The sequence below is a fragment of the Micropterus dolomieu genome, linkage group LG09 (genome assembly GCF_021292245.1).
Source record: "Micropterus dolomieu isolate WLL.071019.BEF.003 ecotype Adirondacks linkage group LG09, ASM2129224v1, whole genome shotgun sequence".
NCBI classification, from domain to species: Eukaryota; Metazoa; Chordata; class Actinopteri; order Centrarchiformes; family Centrarchidae; genus Micropterus; species Micropterus dolomieu.
In genome coordinates this window covers 19,193,325-19,215,387 of record NC_060158.1, presented here as the reverse complement: position 1 = coordinate 19,215,387, position 22,063 = coordinate 19,193,325, and the positions used below count along the sequence as shown (strand labels likewise).

General features: G+C 40.1%; 2 protein-coding genes across 7 annotated transcripts in view; one reads left to right on the top strand and one right to left on the bottom strand.

Moving 5' to 3' along the window:
- The window catches only part of pals2b (protein associated with LIN7 2, MAGUK p55 family member b), a 23,726-nt gene extending 15,225 nt beyond the window's left edge, over positions 1–8,501 (top strand). For 2 of the 4 annotated variants that reach the window (XM_046059065.1, XM_046059063.1), the window contains 11 exons: positions 112–212; positions 830–982; positions 2,175–2,327; positions 2,474–2,701; positions 3,575–3,706; positions 3,809–3,905; positions 4,185–4,253; positions 4,345–4,506; positions 4,596–4,798; positions 5,088–5,216; positions 6,964–8,501. In XM_046059065.1, coding sequence (XP_045915021.1) covers positions 114–212; positions 830–982; positions 2,175–2,327; positions 2,474–2,701; positions 3,575–3,706; positions 3,809–3,905; positions 4,185–4,253; positions 4,345–4,506; positions 4,596–4,798; positions 5,088–5,216; positions 6,964–7,140 — 1,602 coding nt within the window. In that variant the 5' untranslated portion in view covers positions 112–113 and the 3' untranslated portion in view covers positions 7,141–8,501. Of the gene's footprint in view, positions 1–111; positions 231–829; positions 983–2,174; positions 2,328–2,473; positions 2,702–3,574; positions 3,707–3,808; positions 3,906–4,184; positions 4,254–4,344; positions 4,507–4,595; positions 4,799–5,087; positions 5,217–6,963 lie in introns of all 4 variants that reach the window. The other 2 variants (XM_046059064.1, XM_046059062.1) reach the window with 1 other exon arrangement.
- A 1,778-nt stretch (positions 8,502–10,279) lies between these two features.
- Positions 10,280–22,063, bottom strand: part of ago2 (argonaute RISC catalytic component 2) — a 27,087-nt gene continuing 15,303 nt past the window's right edge. For all 3 annotated transcript variants that reach the window (XM_046057722.1, XM_046057723.1, XM_046057725.1), the window contains 6 exons: positions 21,930–22,020; positions 21,015–21,209; positions 20,743–20,877; positions 20,226–20,327; positions 19,856–20,055; positions 10,280–19,724 (listed from right to left, as the gene is read on the bottom strand). In XM_046057722.1, coding sequence (XP_045913678.1) covers positions 19,616–19,724; positions 19,856–20,055; positions 20,226–20,327; positions 20,743–20,877; positions 21,015–21,209; positions 21,930–22,020 — 832 coding nt within the window. In that variant the 3' untranslated portion in view covers positions 10,280–19,615. The remainder of the gene's footprint in view (positions 19,725–19,855; positions 20,056–20,225; positions 20,328–20,742; positions 20,878–21,014; positions 21,210–21,929; positions 22,021–22,063) is intronic.

Here is a 22,063-nt window from a genome sequence, read left to right as displayed (position 1 = left end):
TGTCTCGCTCTCTCTCTCTCTCTCTCTCTCTCTCTCTCTCTCTCTCTCTCTCTCTCTCTCTCTCTCTCTCTCTCTTTCTTCCCCCCCCCCATCTTTGTCTCTTCCATCCAGCCATGCAGCAGGTGTTGGATAATCTGGGTGAGCTTCCCACCTCCACGGGTGCCAAAGACATCGACCTGCTCTTCCTGCGCGGCATCATGGAAAGTCCCATTGTACGCTCCCTGGCTAAGGTAGCACACATACATAGCTCGGGGTGAGGAGCAGCAAGCAGACTAACCGCTAGGCAGCTCCGAGCCCCCTCACCCTCACTGCTCCTAGCAGTGCTTTGCTTGCTGTGGCTGAGTTGCTGAAGTACAGTAAGGCTTTGACTAACACATAGTGCACAGTGCATCACACACAGAGGGACTGTACAAATGCATACATAATGTCAGTAACCAAGTCACTTCCTATTCCTTTTCTTTTACTGACAGTGCATACATTGCAACCTCTCTGCACACAAACCGTTCTAACATGCATCTTCACTGCTGTAGGAAGTCATTTTCCACAATTTAACTGCTCCCTGTAGGGCTGAAACTTGTAGAGATGACAGTTGACTAAACATAAACAAACAACCCTTTGACTTTTAACATCTTGCTTATAGACCAAAATAATCCTACAGTAAGTCAGCCCTTACCTATATGTAGAATGTCTGCATTCACTACTGCGCAACAAAAGTCACTTTACGTAATTCATTCACACATCCAAATATACTAACATAACAGTCATAAGAGATCAAAACACAACTATTGTCTCTCCATCTGCCCTCCCTGAGCTTCTCTGTCTCCCCCAGGCTCACGAACAGCTGGAGGAAGTGAAGCTGGAGGCAGTGCAGGACAACAATGTGGAGCTGGTGACGGAGATCCTGGGCGACATCAGCAATCTCAAGGTTAAAGATGACAGCGCGGCCGAACTGTCCAGGATTCTTAAGGAGCCACACTTTCAGGTGAGGCGGAGCAAACACTCAATCTGCACACACAGGTAAAGGTAAAACAGGCATGATTACTGGACGCAATTGTCCTGCCAGTGGATTGAATATTTACACAGTTCGGGAAGTAATTTACAGGTAACAGTTTTGTAATACTGGCACCTATAAAACACTTTTTATTCACTATATTTTGCAACTTCTTTGCTTTCAACATCACTGACATTGCTGATGACAGTAATTCAACCTATAGCCATCTCACAATAGCTTTTTAAATTATGAGTGTAGTAGCCTACCTTTTTTGGAACAAAATTAATGCCAGAATTCAGATATTAATGATATTTTTTCATTCAGAAGTTTATAGTAGACCGAACCTAGCGTTGCAATTTGTTGACTGTAGTTACAGTAGCACAGAGATGATGTTTTGGATCCCGTCCTCGTGCATCAGGGGAACATTAACTTTATCCTTGGACCTACCAGGGGTTTACACAGGCTGGACCAATAGGAGTTAGACCTCTGAGCCAAGCAAAGCCTCTGCACCAATCAACTCCCTTTGTGCTGTAAGCAGAAGGATAAGACCCTTTTGACCTACTGAGAGAGGGGGGGGGGGAAATGAGGTAAATGGATATTACATCACATATTGACTGTGTGAGTTTACAGGCTTGTTTTCTTTACCAAGAAAGTGTCTAATAGTTGGAAAGACATTTTAAAAAGTGGTGCTGGTAGCGTCTAAAAAAAAAGGCTTGGATGCATGTTGGAGGATGGGTAGTCTGCAAACCAAGAATTAATTGATTAGATTTCGTGGTGGTAATCCATATTTGGGATTTGAGCCATGGGATGATTAGTTTTGCACTGAGCCTATATAACTTTTGCTAAACAGTGCCCACTGTGGCCACAAGTGACAATTACAGGATAAAGCTAAATGCTAAAACAGCATAACGGTCCGCAAACTAACTCAGTAATTTTATTTACACAGCATTATTTTTCTTAGGTTAGCTACCATTATCCGCCATATGCTACTGGTCATACCAGACCAAGTAAGCCTGTAAATGCAAAATCAGTGTATTTAATTGATCAATGGTGCATTTTATTGCAAAATAATTCTACTTTTCATTTGTAAGAGGATGATTGTGCTTATTCATCTTTCAGATGTTACACAGTTCCTATCCCTTTAAGCATCACTTCGCACTCTGTCCTCCTCTCTTTCTTTCAGTCTCTTCTGGAGGCACATGACATGGTGGCCTCTAAGTGCTACGAAGTCCCGCCCCCGACTGAGACGGCCAATGATGCGGCGGTGAACAGCGCTCTGATGCAGGCTGATGCTGTGCGCATGATTGGCATCCGAAAGAAGGCCGGAGAGCCACTGGTGAGCAGAGCAAGACAATCTGAGTGTGCATTTTGGGATGTGTGTGTGTGTGTGTGTGAGAATGTGGATATCGCTGGATGGGAGCAGTTGAATGAAACGGGGTGTGTGGATCATAAGACAAAAATATGTCCTCTCCGTCCTCTCAGGGCGTGACATTTCGCGTAGAGAAAGACGACCTGGTCATTGCTAGGATCCTTCACGGCGGCATGATTGACAGACAGGGTCTGCTCCACGTGGGCGACATCATAAAGGAGGTGAACGGGAAGGATGTAGGCAACAACCCCACCGAGCTGCAGGAGATGCTCAAAGACTGCAGCGGAGGGATCACACTGAAAATACTCCCGAGCTACCGAGACGCTCCTGCACCTCCACAGGTGGAAATACACATACAGAAATGTCAAATGAAATGATAATGTAAACACAAACACGCACACTTATGTAATGAGTGGCAGATGTTGGCCAGTGGTACACGGCTGGTGATCTGTCCTGCAGCCCTCCCACAATCCCCTGCACAGGAATGTGAACCCTGTGAGCCCTATTAATAACACTCCATATGCTTTCTAGGTCACACTAGTTGTTTCTGTCTCTTACACACACTCCAAACACACATGCTTCCTGTAATCTCATGCTCCCTCACATGGAAAGTAGTCATTTATGATATTTTTAGATATTTTCCCTCATGCATGTACTACAAATTATCCAGTTATGGCTCCTGAGTAAAAATATTCTGAAGGTATTGTGCATCCTGAAGTTTATGGACATAAACTTGGAAATGCATATAATGCTTAATTGAATGAATGGCAGTAAAACTGAATGAGACATAATACAAAATCACATCGTGCTCTGTGGCTCAGGGCAGTGCTACACAGTATATTTTACTGGCTTGTTTTATTGCTTCCTCTGGCTGCTTGTTTAATCTAATACACTGGCCAGAGCACTTAGCCTTCCTGGCAAAAGCCTCCACCATTGGCGCAGCGTGAACAGCTGTGTTGGGTGCAGTGCGGGATGTTAGACGTAATGGGTGTGAATGAGCCACTGTTTCTGTGTCACTGTGTGAGACAGCATGCTGAGCTTAAGTCTTTTGTTTTTCTAATATGTGCATTTCTGTGTGCCTCATCCGCAACCTTCTTGTCTTTTCCTTAATTTTTTTTTTTTAAACGAGGAAAACTCTCCTACGACCACAAACCCTCAAATAAGTATGAATTCATTCCTGCAAAGACTCAAAGTTGTGCATGTGTTTGTCATAGGTGTATGTGCGGCCGTACTTTGACTACAACCCAGCCAATGACAACCTGATCCCGTGTCGAGAGGCGGGGATGGCCTTCAAGAAAGGCGACATCCTTCAGATTGTCAACAGAGAGGACCCCAACTGGTGGCAGGTGAGCTTTCATCCTCTTCTTTCCTTTGATAGTCCGTCATTAAAAATCACAGGCATGTAAAGATTTCAAGACTTTATTTAAGTGATCTGTAATCTGTGCCAGGCATGCCAAGTGGTCGGTGGAGCTACAGGACTGATACCCAGTCAGTTCTTAGAAGAGAAGAGGAAAGCCTTTGTCCCTCGAGACTTTGATGGATCAGGTATGTCGGTGTGTGCATTTGGTTAGAGTTAAAACATCCAAAAGTGTCTGTTTCTCTCTTTAGCAATGCTGTTGTTGAAACATGGATTGGCCTAAAGTCTGTCAACTGGTTGGCTGCCAGACCTTTTGTCACTTTTTGCTTTTAGCAGTGACAACAGGCAAGAAGGCCAGGGTAGCCAATGTTTCAAACACTTGGAAAATGGTCCACACCTGCCCCCTTCTGGCCAAATGCTATAATTGCACAAATATGCAAGCGCAGAAATGTTCCACTTTTTTGTAGGGATCCTTTGTGGAACCATAGCTGGAAAAAAGAAGAAGAAGATGATGTATCTGACGGCCAAGAATGCAGGTTAGAAGACTTATCATGTTTTTGATTTTTATCTGACATCTTAAGTATCTTTTTATTCACTGGATAATAATCGTGCATGTGTTTTAAACAGAGTTTGACAGACATGAGCTGCAGATCTATGAGGAAGTGGCAAAGGTGCCAGCATTCCAGAGAAAGACGCTGGTCCTGATAGGTGCTCAGGGCGTGGGCCGACGCAGCCTGAAGAACAGACTGATGGTGCTCCATCCCACGCGCTTTGGCACCACTATACCATGTATGTCATGCTTGGTTTTGGTATGTATTTCTAAATTCTGTCACACCCTAACACACAAAAAAGACTGAACTTTTAAACTGTTCTGCCAGACACTTCACGGCGGCCCCGGGACGATGAGCTGGTGGGCAACTCCTACCACTTCACTTCAAGGACAGAGATGGAGGTGGACGTGAAGGCCGGCAGGTTCCTGGAGCACGGCGAGTACGACGGTAACCTTTATGGCACCAAGATTGAGTCCATCCATGAGGTGGTGGCCACAGGACGCACCTGCATCCTGGATGTCAACCCTCAGGTAAGATCAGGGTTGTTTTTTTTTTTTGAAAGGGTAAAAGTTTTAAAGAGGGTTTATGAAATACGTCTACACATATTTCACAGTCTTGAGGGTCTGTTCAGGGAGAACATTTGGCAGCATTGTCAGGTGTTAAGTTATAAACATGAGAGTAATCAAATCCAGTTGCCCTTGACATAAACATGAGAGGTTGGTTGGGCAATTAGAAAAATTTCAAAGTGAAATCTTTTCAAAGTTTTACAAAATTATTATTGAATTCTTTGTGTCATGGCTGTGTCTCTCCTCTCCTCAGGCTCTGAAGGTACTGAAAACTGCGGAGTTCATGCCTTACGTGGTGTTCATTGCAGCGCCCGATTTTGAGACTCTGAAGGGCATGCACAAAGCTGTGGTGGACGCAGGCATCACCACTAAGCAACTCACGGTAGGTTAACGACTCCCATGCACCATTACCCACACTGAGCCATCCAAAAAGAAAATCAGACATGTGAAGGCCTGATTATACATTCACACATCCATATCCCCAAGAGGTGATGACCAAGAGGCATCATAATCAAGTGAACTTTAAAGTTATCAGTACCACACTGTAAACATACTCATTTACAAGTAAAAGTCCTACATACAAAGTAAAACTAGCAGATAAAGTAGCAAAATTGACAAAGTATTAGAAGTAAAAGCAAAATTACTCTTTTGCTTGCTCCTTTCACAGTTTATTATATTATTAGATCATTATGACTGATACATTAACATGGATTTGCATAACAACAGAAACCATTGTAATGTTTCTATGTAAAATTATACAGTTTTTCTCAATTGCTTAAACACATTTCTTAATAATGCCTCTTTCTCTTGAAATTTTAAACACGAATCCACAACTTCTCACCCAACATCCAGGTCAAAATGAAGCTCTCCACTCAAAACCATTCAATCTTGCTGAAAACCCAAACTCAGACATAACACACAAGCCTTCAGAAACACACACACTACAACACAGTTTAACACTGGTGAAACAAATTCAAAACAATAGTACAAAAACTGGTTATTAGTAATGTTGCGTGTGGTTCTCCCCCTCAAAAACCTTTTCACATGATGAACACAACAAAAGACATAGCAAATGTAAACATTTGCACTTTTTTTATTCCTTAGTGTAATGTACAGTACTACACACCAAACAACAACTTATTCTGCCCCAGCATCCTGCCTTTGGTCTGGGACAGGCCAGAGATTCTTGTTCTCCAACTCCTGCGCCACCTCTTACCTCTCTCCATACTGCTCTTCCTCCTCCTCATCTCTGGTGTCCTACACCTCTTCCTTCAGATTTCTCTGGGTCCATTTTTTGCAAAACTGAATGAACTGACTGGCCCTTTAATCTATTTATTGAAGGTTCTGATAGGTGTGTTCAAATTTTGACTGTATTGTTTCCACCTGGGTAGTTTTGTGCTAACTGAGCTCAACCTGTGCTGATTGAGTGAACAATATTGAATGTCAGTGCTTTCTCAATGACTACATGGTGTAGGCAATGAGAAATGAAGGGATATGGGTGTACTTATTGAAAAATGGTGTTATGGTTTTGAAATTTTATTTCAAAAGTCTGCTTATAGTGTTTAAGCAACTGAGGAAAAACTGTAATCTAGAGAAGTCGTTATCAAACTTTTTCCCCTTTCAAAAGCTGAAAAAAATACATGTCCGTAAAAGGATTGAATTCTTTTCAATCATTAACAATATTGGGGGAGAAAAGAAATGATTCAGGTCAGCACGATAGCATCAGAAAAATTTATTTTTTCATTTCCCTACATAAATCATGCATCATTCAACTTATACTCCACATTTTTCCCCTGGTCATTCACGCCCTGCATTGGTTCTATGCCCCCAATTTTGAAAACCGCTGATCTAGAGGACTGTTATTTTTTTCATTACAATATCTTCCGAAATGTACTGGCATAGAAATATAAAGCTGTTTCTTTTTTTTTCCTTCTGGAGATGCAAAATGCCTCAAGAAAGCAACTCAAATCCAATACTCAACATCTCCTTTCTTCAGTAAGCTTTTATTGGCCCACCTGCCTGCTGACTCCTTCAATGACTTTGAGCACTAATTCTCATGCGTGTAGGGTATCTCGCGTCTATAGCTTGTATAGGTTTCCACAACTCACCTGTCCTTGGTGTGTTGGCAGGATGTGGACCTGAGGAAGACGGTGGATGAGAGTGCCCGGATCCAGAGGGCTTACAGCCACTACTTTGACCTGACCATCATCAACGACAACCTGGACAAGGCCTTCGAGACGTTACAGGCTGCCGTGGACAAACTGTGCAGTGAACCCCAGTGGGTCCCGGTGAACTGGGTGTACTGAGAACCAGCTACAGTCTGAGCGGGCCACACAGTGATCCACCAGCATGTGTGTGTGTGTGTGTGTGTGTTTCTGACCACAAAGGCCAAAGAGGATAAGAGGGCAGAGATACTAAATAGTAATTAAAAAAACATCTCTAATTGCTCTTCCTCCTTTTGGGCCTGCACGCCATGCAACTTTTTTTCTACTCAGAACTCAAAGGGAAAGAGTGCTTATTTATTTTATAACTTTTTATGAAAGATCTTTCTATTCAATGTGGAATTCCAGTGAGAATGAAACAAAGAAAATTTGGTCACATTACATGGACCATATTTTTACATTAATTTATTGTCTTAGTTACACGTCTTATTTTGTTGTCATTTCCCTTGATTTTAAGTGTTTTTGACAGTTTTTCTTCATGGACACCCAGGATTTATGATCACCATCCGAGCTTCCGATATAAAGACAAGGAAAGGAGATGGATTGGAGGATCTTTGAGCGGTCATCGTCCAAGAAACCTGTCAGGGTCACACATCATCGCTATGTCTGAGCAACCTGTGTAGCTGTTTTATTTTCACTTCCATGCAACTTTAGTGTTTTGAAGTAGCTGCCCCTAAACTCTTCTGTCAGTGTCCTCCACAGGATCAACTGGGCAGAAATAAAGACGTTAGAAGGCCCGTTTGTGCACAACTCCTCCAGTATGTACAAGACAAACAACTTTATAATGTACTTTTCCAAGATCAAACACTGTCCGTTATTTTTGTCCAGTCTTGTGTACTTATACTAAGTTATTCATCAGTGTGGTGATTTATAGTGTAGTGTTTGTCACACGTGATCCTTTTGATTTTTTATAATCCTGTTATCAGCCTGTCTGTCTGGAGTATGACCATCAACACTGTCATCTTTACTGTCTTGTAAACCAATTTGTTAATGTTTTATATATGTGAATGTGGCACAAACTCACTCCCTCCGTATGGTCCTAATCTTCAGTGTTGCAGTATGCCAAAGCCCTGATCATACTCCAAATAAAGTTTATAAATGTTGAATCTGATTGGTATTTCAACTACAGGTTATAATATAAATGTATAATTTAACAAATGACGTTGGGTGGTAAATGCATCTAGCAGAGCAAAAGGTGAAACTAGTACAAGTTTGTCTTAAACTTTGTAAATCACGTAAACATATTTCAAACAATGCCATTTAAAGTGTTCTGAAACCTGTCTTGAACTTCAGGAAATACATTTAAAACCCTGATGAATTACCTTCAAGTTTTAGAGAATGAGCCCGACTGCCTGTTGAAATGGTTTCACATCAACCTCATGTCCAGAGATTTGTTTTTACATTTTAACTGCAAAGTTATGACAAATAAACTTTAATAAACCTCACCAAGTGTCACATCTATCATTTTAATGTATAGGTTACTTTACAAGATAAATTACTGGCAATTACTGACATAAAGCTGGGTATCAAATCTCAGTTGCCTACTTTGTTATATAGACATGTCTGTGGCACCAAGTGTAGAAAACTATCAAGTAATTAAACGCTTGGTCAGGTTCTTAGTCTTTGTTATTCATTGTCTCAGATTTCAATAATATTTTTGCATATTTTACACTGTATTTTATTTAAGCCAAGTCCTTGTTTGGCCGCTTGTGTTTAGGAAACATTTAAGGAGATTGGATTCTTTTTATAAATTAAAACACTTAAGGGTTTATGTTTGCTTTCCTTTAAAAAGAAGGTACAAAAAGGATTATTTTGCTAGTTTTTGAAATGAGACGAGGATGGTTCCAATGAAAACTGTAACAGAGTAACCTGGACATTATTTCTGGAAGAGTTGTTTTGCTTTGAGCACCACCCAATGAATTCCATTCCTCTCCAGGGGCCTTCTTCACAGCAGACATCTTGATTCGTCATAGTAGTAAAAACACAGGTGTTACTAATAACATTAACAATGGTTCCTCAAGTGTTTTCTGTGAAAAACATTGTCCAAGAAATATACTATATGGACGAAAGTACTGGGACACCCTTTGTAGCTCTAACAGCTACCACTCTTATGGGAAGGCTTTCTTTCCCAGAAGAGTGGTAGCTGGTAGATTTTGGAGTGTGTCTGTGGGAATTATTGCCAATTCATCCACAAGAGCATTTGTGAGGTCAGACACTAATGTTGGACAAGAGGGCCCTGCTTGCACAGGGTTGTCCACATACTTTTGTCCATATAGTTAACCTTGAAACCTGGACAAATAAAGCCAAACCTAACTGCATGGCTACAGACCACAAGAAGTAACTGAGAACATTTGTAACTTGGGTGAGCTGACCCTTCAATAATTTTAAACCTAATCGCAAAGAAATCATTGTGTGGTTATATTTAAAAAGGCGTGACTTTGCCTCAATTCCTTTTTGATGCCGGACAGAGGGTTACAGATTATCTGATAAAGTGGTCAATAACAACTACGTAGTCATTAATGCAGCAGCACAAGTCCTTCCTAATGTGCATTTTTCATTTGTATATGTGCTAATATGCCTGACAGACACTGCAGTATATCATTTTGTAAGGGCAAAATGTCCAATAATGATTTACATTTATATTGGACTGATTTAAACTGACATTTTGTTTTGTGATAGTCGACTAGGCTAACCTATGAATGATAAAAAAAAAAAATTTAAAAAAAAACTGTCATTCCAGTGTTAATTATTTCATACTAATACGCCCAGCTGACCTGGAAAATCACAAACCACTTTCCTTAATTACCATTTTCCAAGTAAATGTACATTGCCATAACGCGACGTCATCATACATCTGTTTTACTTGCAGTGGAAAGTAAGCCACTATAAGTGACACAGCACATAGGCCTGTTCACAGAGAACGTTTTGACATATCACAGTAGGAAAAGCACAGGCGTAAATAGAAAAATAAATAATGGATTAATACCATTCAGCTGCTTCAGTTTCGCAGTCCGGGTACGTGAACGCTGCCTTACTGTCACGGCTTTCTAGGACACTTGAATATAACGCCACCTTTGTTAATGCTTTTGGTAACACCTGTGCTTTTACTACATCTGATAAGTGAAAACGTCTGGTGTAAAAAGACATTTTGCAAACTGTTTCAGTCTGAGCATAAAACGTCACATTGTGAAAATTCTTGGAACAGAAAAGTTACAACAGGAAATCTTTTTTAAACATTTTTATTAATTAACGCAACTTACAGTCAAGCCAAAGAGTGAACTATATTAAGTGATACATATTCACATTATGTCCTAACAGGGTTTACAGCATATCTTGTGTTCTGTAAGCATACTTGTTAACAAAAATAAGGAAATGTAAAATAGAAATCAAAGCTTACAACTTTACAATAACAACAACAACAACAACAACAACAAGGAGCTTAGCAGTGGATGTGAACAAATTAAATGAGCAACATAAAGACCCTCACCAGAACAGGAATGACAGCAAATTCAGTTTTGGCATGTCGTGGTTTAAATAAGGGAGACGAAAGAGAGAGAGAAAAAAAAACAACTCAAAACTGAGCTCAAAATGACACAAATGATGGGAGGTTTGAATTCACACAGCTGTGCAGGGCTGCCTTTGCCAAGAGACTTTGGTCACTTTGCTTCTCCATCATGGCTTACAATGAAAAAATAAAATAAAAAGCACAATGTATAAAATGAAAATGGCCAATGAGGGAAAGAAACATCAAGAACAACGGAGTGTCCTGGAATCAGTTCTATGTATGAATGAATAGGGGACTATATTTTATATTTCTCAAGAATCTACAGATGATTGTCTGTTTTCCTTCAATGAGCAAGAAAATCAAAAAAAGGTTTTGCAGGTGACTACAACTCCAGGACAGCCCCTACATTCATAGGAGGTAGATAACATGGCAACGACACAAATTCTTCACAAATAAAAAATAAAATAAAAACTGTGTCTGAACAGGAATCGAGCTCTCCGTCAAGTCTGTGAAATTGTAGTGCATAATTTGTTCAACTTTTAAGGCCAAATAGGAACCTCACGTGTAGATCTAAGGCTATTTTAAGACAAAGGTGCCGGGGGAGGGGGGTGTTTGGGACAGGGACACAGAAAGCAGATACAGCCCTTTCACGACAATACCTGAGTCAACAGTCGTGTTATAACACAGAGTCTCGCAGGATGCTTGGTGCACGTCAACTCCTCGTCAGCTAAACCCGATATTTTTGGCTACACAGACAGAGAATATGTGAAAAAAAAAAAAAAAAAAAAAAAAAGACAGAGCACAGAAATGACGTGGCTACAACTGAGAAATATTCTGATGAGATTTCCGTATAAATTGCATAAATGACACATCATCGTTTGGCCACAAGATGTAACATACTCCTTTTGTTACAACAGAACTCGATCGGATTTACTGGTTGTGGCATGTGCACAGCCTGTAGTGACATTCAAACCTCCCAAAAGGGGAAAATTAAAAAATGTATTGGACAATATGAAGTACACTACAGAAAAAAAATAAGTCAATGCAGCATATATCAGGCTTATGAGGTACTTCATGAATATATATAGATATATCAACCTTTTTAGAAAAGCTCTTCAAAGTCATATTATTCCTTATAATTCCTATTGATAGCATAAAATACCTCGTCAGTTATTTTACTTTCTGCCCAACCTCAGGTGGGCAATTTTTTTGAGACTGCTTTGAAAGTGCAAAACACAAATACTGATCGTTCTATGCAGCATCTACACGCAAGGATGCATGATAATTAAAAATTGATTTTTTTTTGTCAAACCTTTATGTTGAAAAGGACTCACAAACCCAATGTTGGGGCCGATGGAGAAGAGAGAGCGATCCGACAAAAGGCACACAAAACGACTACAAACACACTGGATGTTTTCAGTTTAGATTAAATTACAATAAACTGTAGTTAATTTCCACACATGTACCTTTTTTGTTGAAGTTTACAATGATCTGAGACATTGTAAAGTATGTTCAAATGTGTATATTCCCTTTGTAAATTGTCGCATGCAAAACTATATCTTACACCCTTAACAAAAATGGCGTGGAGTCCGGCTAATCGTAAGAGAAGCGTTTATGAACCAAAAAGAAGACAGGGACATGCGTCCTGATTTTATTGCAGTACTGGGTTAACACGGAAGAGAAATGTAAGCATTTGATCACGTGGAGTGGCTCTATCCAGTATGAAACCTTAATATTTCAACATTCGGGTGAAACAAAAACACAAAAGGCTGGTTCTAAATGTTGAGACATAGTATTGTCCTGCTGACAAAAAGTCCAAAATGTCTATTGAGTGTTGTCTCGACCTGCGTCGAGACGACAGACTGGTGTAGAGACAAACAAATTACCAACAGTCCACAGCCCACACGCCAACGTTATTGCTGAATATACATCTTTCTGACAAACCTTCGCCGCCCTCTACAAAACATTCCTCAATATCGCCGACATTTTACTAGAATATGAACACACTGTCAGAGTGAATAGCAATTACTGTATGATGGCACGTTGGTCGATATATGATCCGGTCATGATTACAGTTTATTTCACCACATGAATGAGTCCTAGATTGTGCTGGGTTGCTTTTTTCACTGTCTTTTGAAAAAAAATGAAGGACTCACATGAAACAATGAGACTCCCAATTCCAAAAATTTGGTCCCCTACAATGTAACCAACTACAGCAACCAACCAGTCATACACGATTACTTGGTTTTCCATTTATTAAGGTTAAAGAAAAGAACAGTGCTCTCACACGATATTGGCTTGCCTTGGTTTGGTCACAACAATTTTTGATTTTTGTTACCACTGTTATAAATTAGTGCTAATATTAGCTAGCACCTGACACTGCTCTGAGGTAGTTTTTTTCTAAGTTGGTAAATAAAAAGCCAAGTCATTCTGAGGACTAGAAATGCTTAGAAAATACAAAAATACCCACATGAGTCTCAGCTGGATGGCATTGGTTTGGTGAAGCTTGATTCAGTTCTCCACAGTTATGGTCAAATGAACTACTACAGCCCCATGCTTAACCCCAACTGTTCACCGGTCGCAGCTGCGTCGTGTTCTGGCTCAGTTGCGGTTGCCAGAGACTATTGGTTCCCATTCCCACCAGATTTCTCTGCTCTGGTATTCGGTCTATTTTTGCCAGAGCAGCTTGTGTCTCTGAATTACCAAAAATTGTCACAAAAGAAAACACAAGGATAAGACGGCATGCTGTGTGCCCTAATTAAAATGAGCTACAGCTACAAAGTATTTACCACATTGACCCTAAATGAGCAGCAAATGTCTATAGCCATGCTATCATTATGTCACCATCTTAGTTTAGTGTGTTAGCATGCTAACATTTGATAATTAACACTTCATACAACACTAAGTACAGCTGAGGTGGATAGAAATGTCATTAGTTTTGCTTAAGTATTGGACACATAAAAAATTTTACTCGATAATGGTACATGACGAAAAGTCACCAGAATCATCAGGACTCATTGTCCGGGAACCAAGAATGATTGTATAAAAAACTTTGTGCCAATCCATTTAGTCGATGTTGAGACATTTTACTAAACAAATGAAAGCCTACTGCCTGCTGGTGGCACTAGAGGAAAGATCAGGGGATCACCATCAAATAGTTGCTTAGATATTTAAGTCGAGACCAACCTAACCAACATTGATATCCGTACAGCCGCTTTAGCGTTGCTAAAAATGTCCGCAACTCTTAACAACAACGTAAACGTGGCTGCTGAAGAACAGTTTGAAGACGCTTCAAAAACTAAAACGCCAGGGGACACTGAAACCAAGACCAGACGTGACAACTAAAATGCGGCGTAGCTGCTTGCGGTGGACATGAGGCGTAATGGTTCTTTCCTCGGGTCTCCCAATGCCCCATTTGAATTTTTACTCAATAACTCAGCCTTAACAATAACAATAATATAGGCAAACTTTAACTGCAAGACCTTGTGGTTACCACACCAGTGTCACATGGCTTCAGGTAATTGGGTGGACATTGGCATGATAAAGACTGACTGGCAAGGACAATGTGATGCTTTAGAAAAGTTGTATCTAGGAATTGGAACAGGAAAATAATGTTAGCTGGATCTGAGTGCCGTGTGAAATCATAAATGATACTTTTTAAATCTGGAAAAAGGGCTGCGTAGAAATACAATCACCAAAAGTTAGAAACACAAGCAACGTTCAAACAAAACCTTAGCTTCTTTGCTTTCAAGTGGCACTGCGCTAATGAGTTAGTGAGCTGAAATCTGTTGGGCAAAGCCAAAAATCTAACGGCAAACAAGATCACACACCAAAGCAACCATCATATATACACACATAGCTCTTATGTTACAGCACCTCACAAGCATGACGCCAGAACAGAAAAGATGACTAGCCTTTGCACCAGTGTGACACATTTATCTCCTAAAACTACAGTAGCCAACATCCAGAGAAAGACATCTCAGCTGTAGACTTGTATATCTCCTGTAAATCAGTGAAAATATTAACGATATCAGCGGTGATGTGAGCGATATCTAAAATTGATGATATCAAAGAAGAAAACATAATACTTTCTGCAATTATCAAAGTCTTTAAATAGGAGAAATCAGAAAAGAAAAAGAAAAGGCTGTACACAAGAAGCAAACATGCGTATAGATATACTGGATGGAAAGCCTATACAACATTACAAACCACGCAGGCGCCAAGTACATTCATTGTTATTATTTGGATCTAGGAAAATAGGTTCTACTCTACAAGAGGTTTCTTTATAACAACAATAGTTTCTCTACAAGAGACGGATGAGAGGCAGAGAGGAGAGAGGCTGCTATACAGAGGGTAATGGTTTAGAAATTGATAGAGGTTGAAATTCGGCTTTACTTTACTGCAAGACCATTTAAAAGCAAAAAAGTAAACAGGCCGATCATTAACATTGGAGGAATTTTATCTCAGCTTCTTTCAACATGAAATTTAAAACATTAGCCTACTTACAAAAAGGAAAAACGCAATCAAGAAAATAAGATTAACTGATTGATTAAATTAGCTTATGATATGCCATTTCGTTTACAAACCTGCCATTTCTAGGATGTGCTTTGTCCTAGTTTTATCCACTCCATAAACAGCCAAACAGAGGTGACGTATCTGAGAAAAGGTCTCCTGTAATGTCATTAGGGTTACCACTGCAGGTGTTTTGAATGCCTAACTAAGCACCTGGGGCACCACTAGACTTGTAAATCTGAGCCACATTCATCCAGGCTGGTGTATTCATGTGTTTGTTCCATACACAGTCTTGATTTAGCTCATTTAGGAAAAGCCTCTTCTGAATCTTCATATGTATAGCCTATGGTGGTGAGTGACGCATAAAAATGCCTTACTTTAAGCACTGTTTTCTATGCATGTTGCAGTCTAATCATGTCAAACCTTCCTGCGCACGTCATCCTCACACAGCACTTGGCATCCAAATCTTACTGTCCACAGCTAATCAGCTCTTTTCAACACACTGTCAGTTTGTTTTGCATCAAGCATCTCTCTCACACATCACTGTACAAAGGAAACCCGCCCACGCAAGTGTGCAAGTTTCAATCTTTCGTTAACATTTAAAGGCGTATTTCTGAAGGACGACACGCTGAATGCTGGTTGGCTAGGTGGCGTTTCTTTCTGACTGGCAAGTGCACACACTGAGGTTTTCTCTGGCCTGTTAGCTGTTTATTTTGAAAAGTCACCAATGCCAACTGCTCCTTTCTAAATAAAGAAGAGGCTGCCAGTCTACCACCTGAAGCTGAAACAGCTACAAAAGTCGAGCCTTATTTAGTGCAAAGACATTGTCAAAATGTTTGAGTTTTATCCCCAGGAAAAGCGATGCCATTCTGATCTGCTATTTTAAGGTGCTGGTAAAGGTAATGTAAAACTCAAGTACAAAGCTATCTCCTAAAAAGACAGCATGATGTTCTGAATTTCAGCACAATATCATTTTAGGACACCCGTTCACTTTCCCTCTTTCTACATAATGTGAGACTGTCCGAGGACATTCACATTTCCATGCAGCCTCAACAGCTGGCCTCCACCTGACATCAGTCTCCACAAAACTCAACCTAAGACTAATGTGTTCTCATCCAGTCACTTATACTTGAATTGAAGATTTCAATGAATGATGGCAAAATGACATGGTTGTGTAGTGCAACTTAACTGATCAAAGGCCTTGCTGAATTACAGATTGCTTTTCATGTGGACTTCAATATGTGCTTGATTTATTTTTTGTTGAAGGGCCTATGTGTAGGATTTAGTGGCATCTAGTGGCGAAAATGCAGATTGCAACCAACTGAATACCCCTCGCCTAACCCTCCTCTTTAAAGAATGTAGGAGAACCTACAGCGGCAGTGACACTCATTAAAGGCCATCTGTAGAGCCTGTGTTTGGTTTGTCCAATCTGGGCTACTGCAAGAAACATGGCTGTGCAAATGGAAGAGGAGGTGATTATACACTACTAACTTATTTATTGTCTTTCCTGCCAAAAGATCCCTCTAAATCTTACACACTGGTCCTTTAAAGTCACTTGTAAGCTAAAAACAATACAGTCTGACTAACCGCACCAACCAGCGTGTCTTTACAATTCCTCCAAATCAACAATATGCACTTATACCTGATGTGGGCTTTGAGTTTGGTGTTATACTGCTCAGGTGGAAAATCAATCTGTCAGTTCACTGGTTCATATAATAAAAGGAAAAAATAAGGGAAAGCTGTGTGTGTGTGTGTGTGTGTGTGAGTGTGAGAGAGAGAGAATACAAAACACACAGAATTTGGTCGTACAGCTCAACGCTCAAAACCCCTATAAGGAAAAAAGAACATTCTCTCTTACCAGTTTGAGTGAAACTATGAAGAAAAAAAAAGTACATAAACTGAGAAAGCGCATTCGGCAAGCGTTTTAAAAACCTCAATTGTCAATGCAAGACTCAAACAATGCCAATTAGATAGATAGCAGGGGTAATTATACAGAAATGGCCAGCAGTGTGATGTTACCATAACACTTAAACAGGTAACAAGAGGTAGAACACACGGCCATTTCCATACAATTACACCAGTGTCTCGCAATATGGCCTAGCCTCCCGCTTTGACTGAGGAACACACATCTGTAGAACGTTCTGCTATCAAAAGTGCATCCAAATTTACATGTTGTGAGACCAGCACCGATAAGAACAATGACATCATAACAGTAAATATCAAGTACATGATTTTCAGAATGCCCCACAAACACAGTCAGTCGGATTTCTAGTTGCTTTACAGGTAATGAGTAAAAAGGGTAACACAGAGAATTCGTCAAAGGGAGAGAGAGAAGATCCTCCAGATGATGAGGCATCTTTTTATAATATACAAGTAAGAAGCCTTGTTGACCAGTCCAGTGAGGATTTAAGGTGGTTTACAGTGAAAACTTCTAGCACCTATAATCAAGACGTCCATTTGTGCTTCCACGTTTTTTGAATATTAAATCATGTAAAAGTTGGTAATCTTGTTTGGCTAAGAAAGAATGTGTGTTATAAAGGATACACCCAATTTTTTTAGGCTATAAAATCTACAATGTTACAAATGACCACATAAATACTTCATCCCGTTAGAAAGGCATGAAGAGGCTTATAAGCACTAATAAACGCTACTAAATGCAACATGCTAAAAAAAAAATAAAAAACCTGATTATCTACTTCTACAAATGATCCAAATTCATGTGAGATACCCCACTGCTAAATCTCTTGGTTAAAAATTATGCATAGTTAGAAAATATATACTCCTCCAATCAAGACTATAAGAACATTCGCCAGCTTAACTTACAAGTAGTAAAACTTAGGTGGGATGTTAGGAAATGTCTATAATTATTAGTAAGACTGTAACAGTCTTAGAAGGCAAGAAAATATTTGCATTTTAAAATCTGTATACAAATAGTGTTAATTTAGACTACATGTGGGCCAGTCATTTAAAAAAAATCTCTATAATATTTTCAGCAGCCTCCACTGAAAGCTTATTCAAAATATACCTTATTACCAACATTACTATATAGTATAAAGACTCACAAAAAGTCATTTGCATAAAACCCAAGCTTTTGTGCTGCGACTGCTCCCAGTTCCTGGAGCAAACACGATTTGTTGTTTTGTCTTTTGTTTTTCTTAGGGAATTTCGATCAGTTAAACTCTAAAAATGTTGTAGCTTTCACTCCACTGTACCGAATGCCTGGATATCTAGGCGCCACACAAATAACCCACTCTGACAAAGACACTGCAGAAAACACTATTCTGCTGCTATATACATTAAAACATAGAAGTCGGGTTAATGTGTATAAAGGAAGAAATAAACAATTATCACAAATGCCTAAATGTCTAAAACATGAGTCAGCTACATGCATATTCATTACAAAAATGATTGAAATTAAATTAGACTAAAAAAACGAAAGGGAAAAACAAAAACAAATATTTCATCAAGTTCCCCTCTATGTTGATTTCTACATGATGTGTCTTTTATCAACACGGCTCAGAGTACATTAGAAAGGTGTCCTTATTGGGAACCAGTCCCAATACACTACTTCTTGGCATGGGAATTAGGTTAGTCGTGCAACTATTTCAGTTCATACTAACAAGAGAGGCAGAGAAGGATAAAATTGCTGTTCATTCAAGACGAACGCTAAAAAAACTCTAGAACAAACTAAGAGTTGGTTTAAAGGTTGATAACAAATCTGATGCAAAGAATTATTTTAGTAAGTTCACCAGATTTGACATAGACATTAGTCATCAAGGACAAATACTGAAATCCCAGCAGATGTGGGGCTAATAATTCATAGTTTTACACAGAAGTGACAACAGAAAGGTCGTCTCAAATGGCACTTTTCATCACATGGTGCCCTATGTGGGGAAAAAAAAAAAAAGTAATAATCACACACAACCCTCAATATATTAAGTACTTTTGTCCTGATTGAAGTACCCATTCTGATCAGTGCACTTTGCTTTGATTGGCTGATAAATAATGTTTGTCAGAGGAGCAAATCTTTAGTCATATAAACAGTGAACAAGCCCCCTCATCTTTTGATGAATTTGATCCTTCTCCCTTCAAGCACCAAGACCCTAACCATCAATAGACACGGAGAGAAGGAGTTTGAACAGCTTCTTCTAAATTATAAATCACCCCGATGTATAATGATACTGCCCGCTAGTTTAGAAATGGTCGATTTCATCTATCAGTGTACAAACGTTTCTTTTCCTTTCATACTTTGCAACGTATTTCCCTGCAACTAATACAAACACACACTAATGCACAACATGTAAATAAAACCTCTTCCAGCTCAAACTCCTAAAAAGAGGGATTCTTTTGCATCTTACAGTCTAATAGCTGGCTTGGTAGGGGGCTGAAGTACAATTGTAGACATACGGGTAACTGACAGGTCTGTTAGGTAGGGAGATCATGATGTGAAACCACTGTGATGCTATCTACAGCTGACAGTGAGATAGCGAGGGGTAGTGTGTTTCATCAGTCTCACCCAACCCAACCCGGGGTTCTGTGCTCTCAGGCAAAGTACATGGTGCGAAGGGTGTCCTGGTGGATCTGAACGGCCTTGGCCAAGGCCTGTTGGTCACGCCCGTTGCTCTGACCTGATGTATGACTGCCCTCAGCACTGTAACGGTGTGGAAAAAGTGTAAAAAACTGTTGAGGGATTTCAAGAACATTTCATAAGTTCGATTTACAAGAATACATTTACACAAAGCTGTTCAAAAAAAGTGGCCAACGCAGATTTAGAGTCCTTACCTGTCATGCTCTTTGTCCACCAAGTGATAGCGAGCCCGGAAAGCCACCAAATGAGCGTAGTAAGCTGGTGCTGGGATGGAAACGGACCGGGTGCACCGCACATAGGTGTGGCATAGCTGGTAGGTGAGGACCTGCAGTTCATCTGAAGAGAAGTGGTTGTCGTCCCAGAGCACATGGTAATGAGACGGCCTGCTGGTACCCTGTAAGGGGTGGTAATGGATGACAGGTGTTGCTTTTGTGTCCACGAGGGGAAATAACAGTCTGCTGTTGGAGCTTGTTTTTCACGCACAGTCAAAATCCATTAAACCTGCCCATTACTTTTAATTCCTTATTTCTAGTTCACTACAGTTGATCCTAATTCAGTTCTTACCTGAATGCCAGCGTGACTGCAAAGGTAAAAGTCAAATTCTGATGGGTGAGTGATTTTGGTGTCCACTGTGGTGCCTGCAGGAATGTTGCCACTCTTCCCAACCTGCGAAAATACATACAAAAATGCTTCAGTGAATTAGCATGCTTTTGTCACATTTGGACAACATCCTTTATTTTGTGGGAAACAAAGGCACAACATAAAATCTTATCCTATGCTCAAGTTTTGTTTTTATTGAAAAGTCAGTTTCGAGATGTGGGCATGCTGTTACCAAGTAGGGATTTAAATGCTAGTGTACTTAACTACTCGTCACCTGATCAGAGACGTTGCTTGAGAGAGTAAACAAACACCTGCAGCAGCTGGCTTGCTGCCATCAGTGCATGACTGTAGTTTTGGTGCGTGACAAACTTTTTCAACAGCTGTTTCACTTTTAGAACACTTTTCTGTTCTCTCTCATTTTTGAGTTAAGGTGGTTACAAACTGCCAAAATTGCCACTCCTACCAATGACACATTACTGACCCTTTCGTTTCTGTCCATACAGAACAGTCTTGTGTGGTGCCTCTTCTGCACGACCACAAAGGTGATACCAGGCTGGTAGTCCTTCTCTAGTTTTATGCAGGCCTCACGGATCGCCAGCAGCTCATGCTGAAGGACCTGCATGTAAAGGTCAAAAGATATGGAAGATTAACTGGTGAAAAGTTTCATAGATGATGAGTGCCTAAACAATAATGTGTGTGTGTGTTTACATGTAAATAATTCTTCTGCATCATAACTGATATATGTAGTATCACCTGGTTGAACTGTCCCTCAGAGATGCCATCGCGGTAGTAAATGATTCTGGTAGGCTTGAAGCGTGTGGACTTGTAGAACTGGATGAGCAGCTCCCTCACCATGGTGGCCAGGTCCTGGATGATGTCCTGACGGTGCTGCTGCACCCGGACTGTAGCGCAGTATCTGCTGGGATGGGCATCCATACTACCAACGACCTGAAAAAAGGAAGTAAAGGAAGCCTTAATAAGTTATGTGTCTTAATTTATTCACATGCACCCTTCTAATAGACAGTTTCTGCCATGTGTGCTCTCAAGACCAATGTTTCGAGATTAGAACGGTCTCATAAGTTTTGACAAACAAATGTCAAGATATGTAACTTGTAAAACACAATGCCCAAATAAATGTAGATTTATACCTGTAAAACTGTATCTATAATTTTTAATTCATATATCGTCATTTGTATGTCAACTTATCATTTATCAATGGAAATATATTTGTTAATCTCCACCTATTCGCGTGGATCCTTTTAAAACTGTTCTTCACCACCATCTACTGGAAAGCCTTGGTCTTCTCCACATATATAAGTTTATAAGTTCATCTCAAAGTAGAATTATTCATTAATGCTGTATTAATTGATTTTGAGCTACTAGAGGTAGAAGTTAAAACAAGCTGACAGACACACAGATACTATCATCTCACCGACTTGTCAAATTGTTCTGACTAATGTGTTTGCCGATTTTCACATCCAGCACACAGAGGCTCCATTACATTTTTCCAATGTCTGCGAGCACCTTTTGCTAGGTAGGTAGCATGGAATAAAACCAAAACGATGAGATGAAAGATGGTTTAGAGATGCAGAGATGATTGGTGATTGTGGCACCCCATTTAATTATTTTGTGAAGGGTAGACTTTCATTGTGTTGCGATGTTACTAACAGCAGCTATGGAAGGCTTTTTCCCATCTCCTGCAGGCGGATGAGTCACATCTGCACCAAGGAAGATCACTGGCTGCTGGAACACCAACGGCCTGGAATAAAAACGTGTAGTGTAGACACAGGTGAAAATCAGCA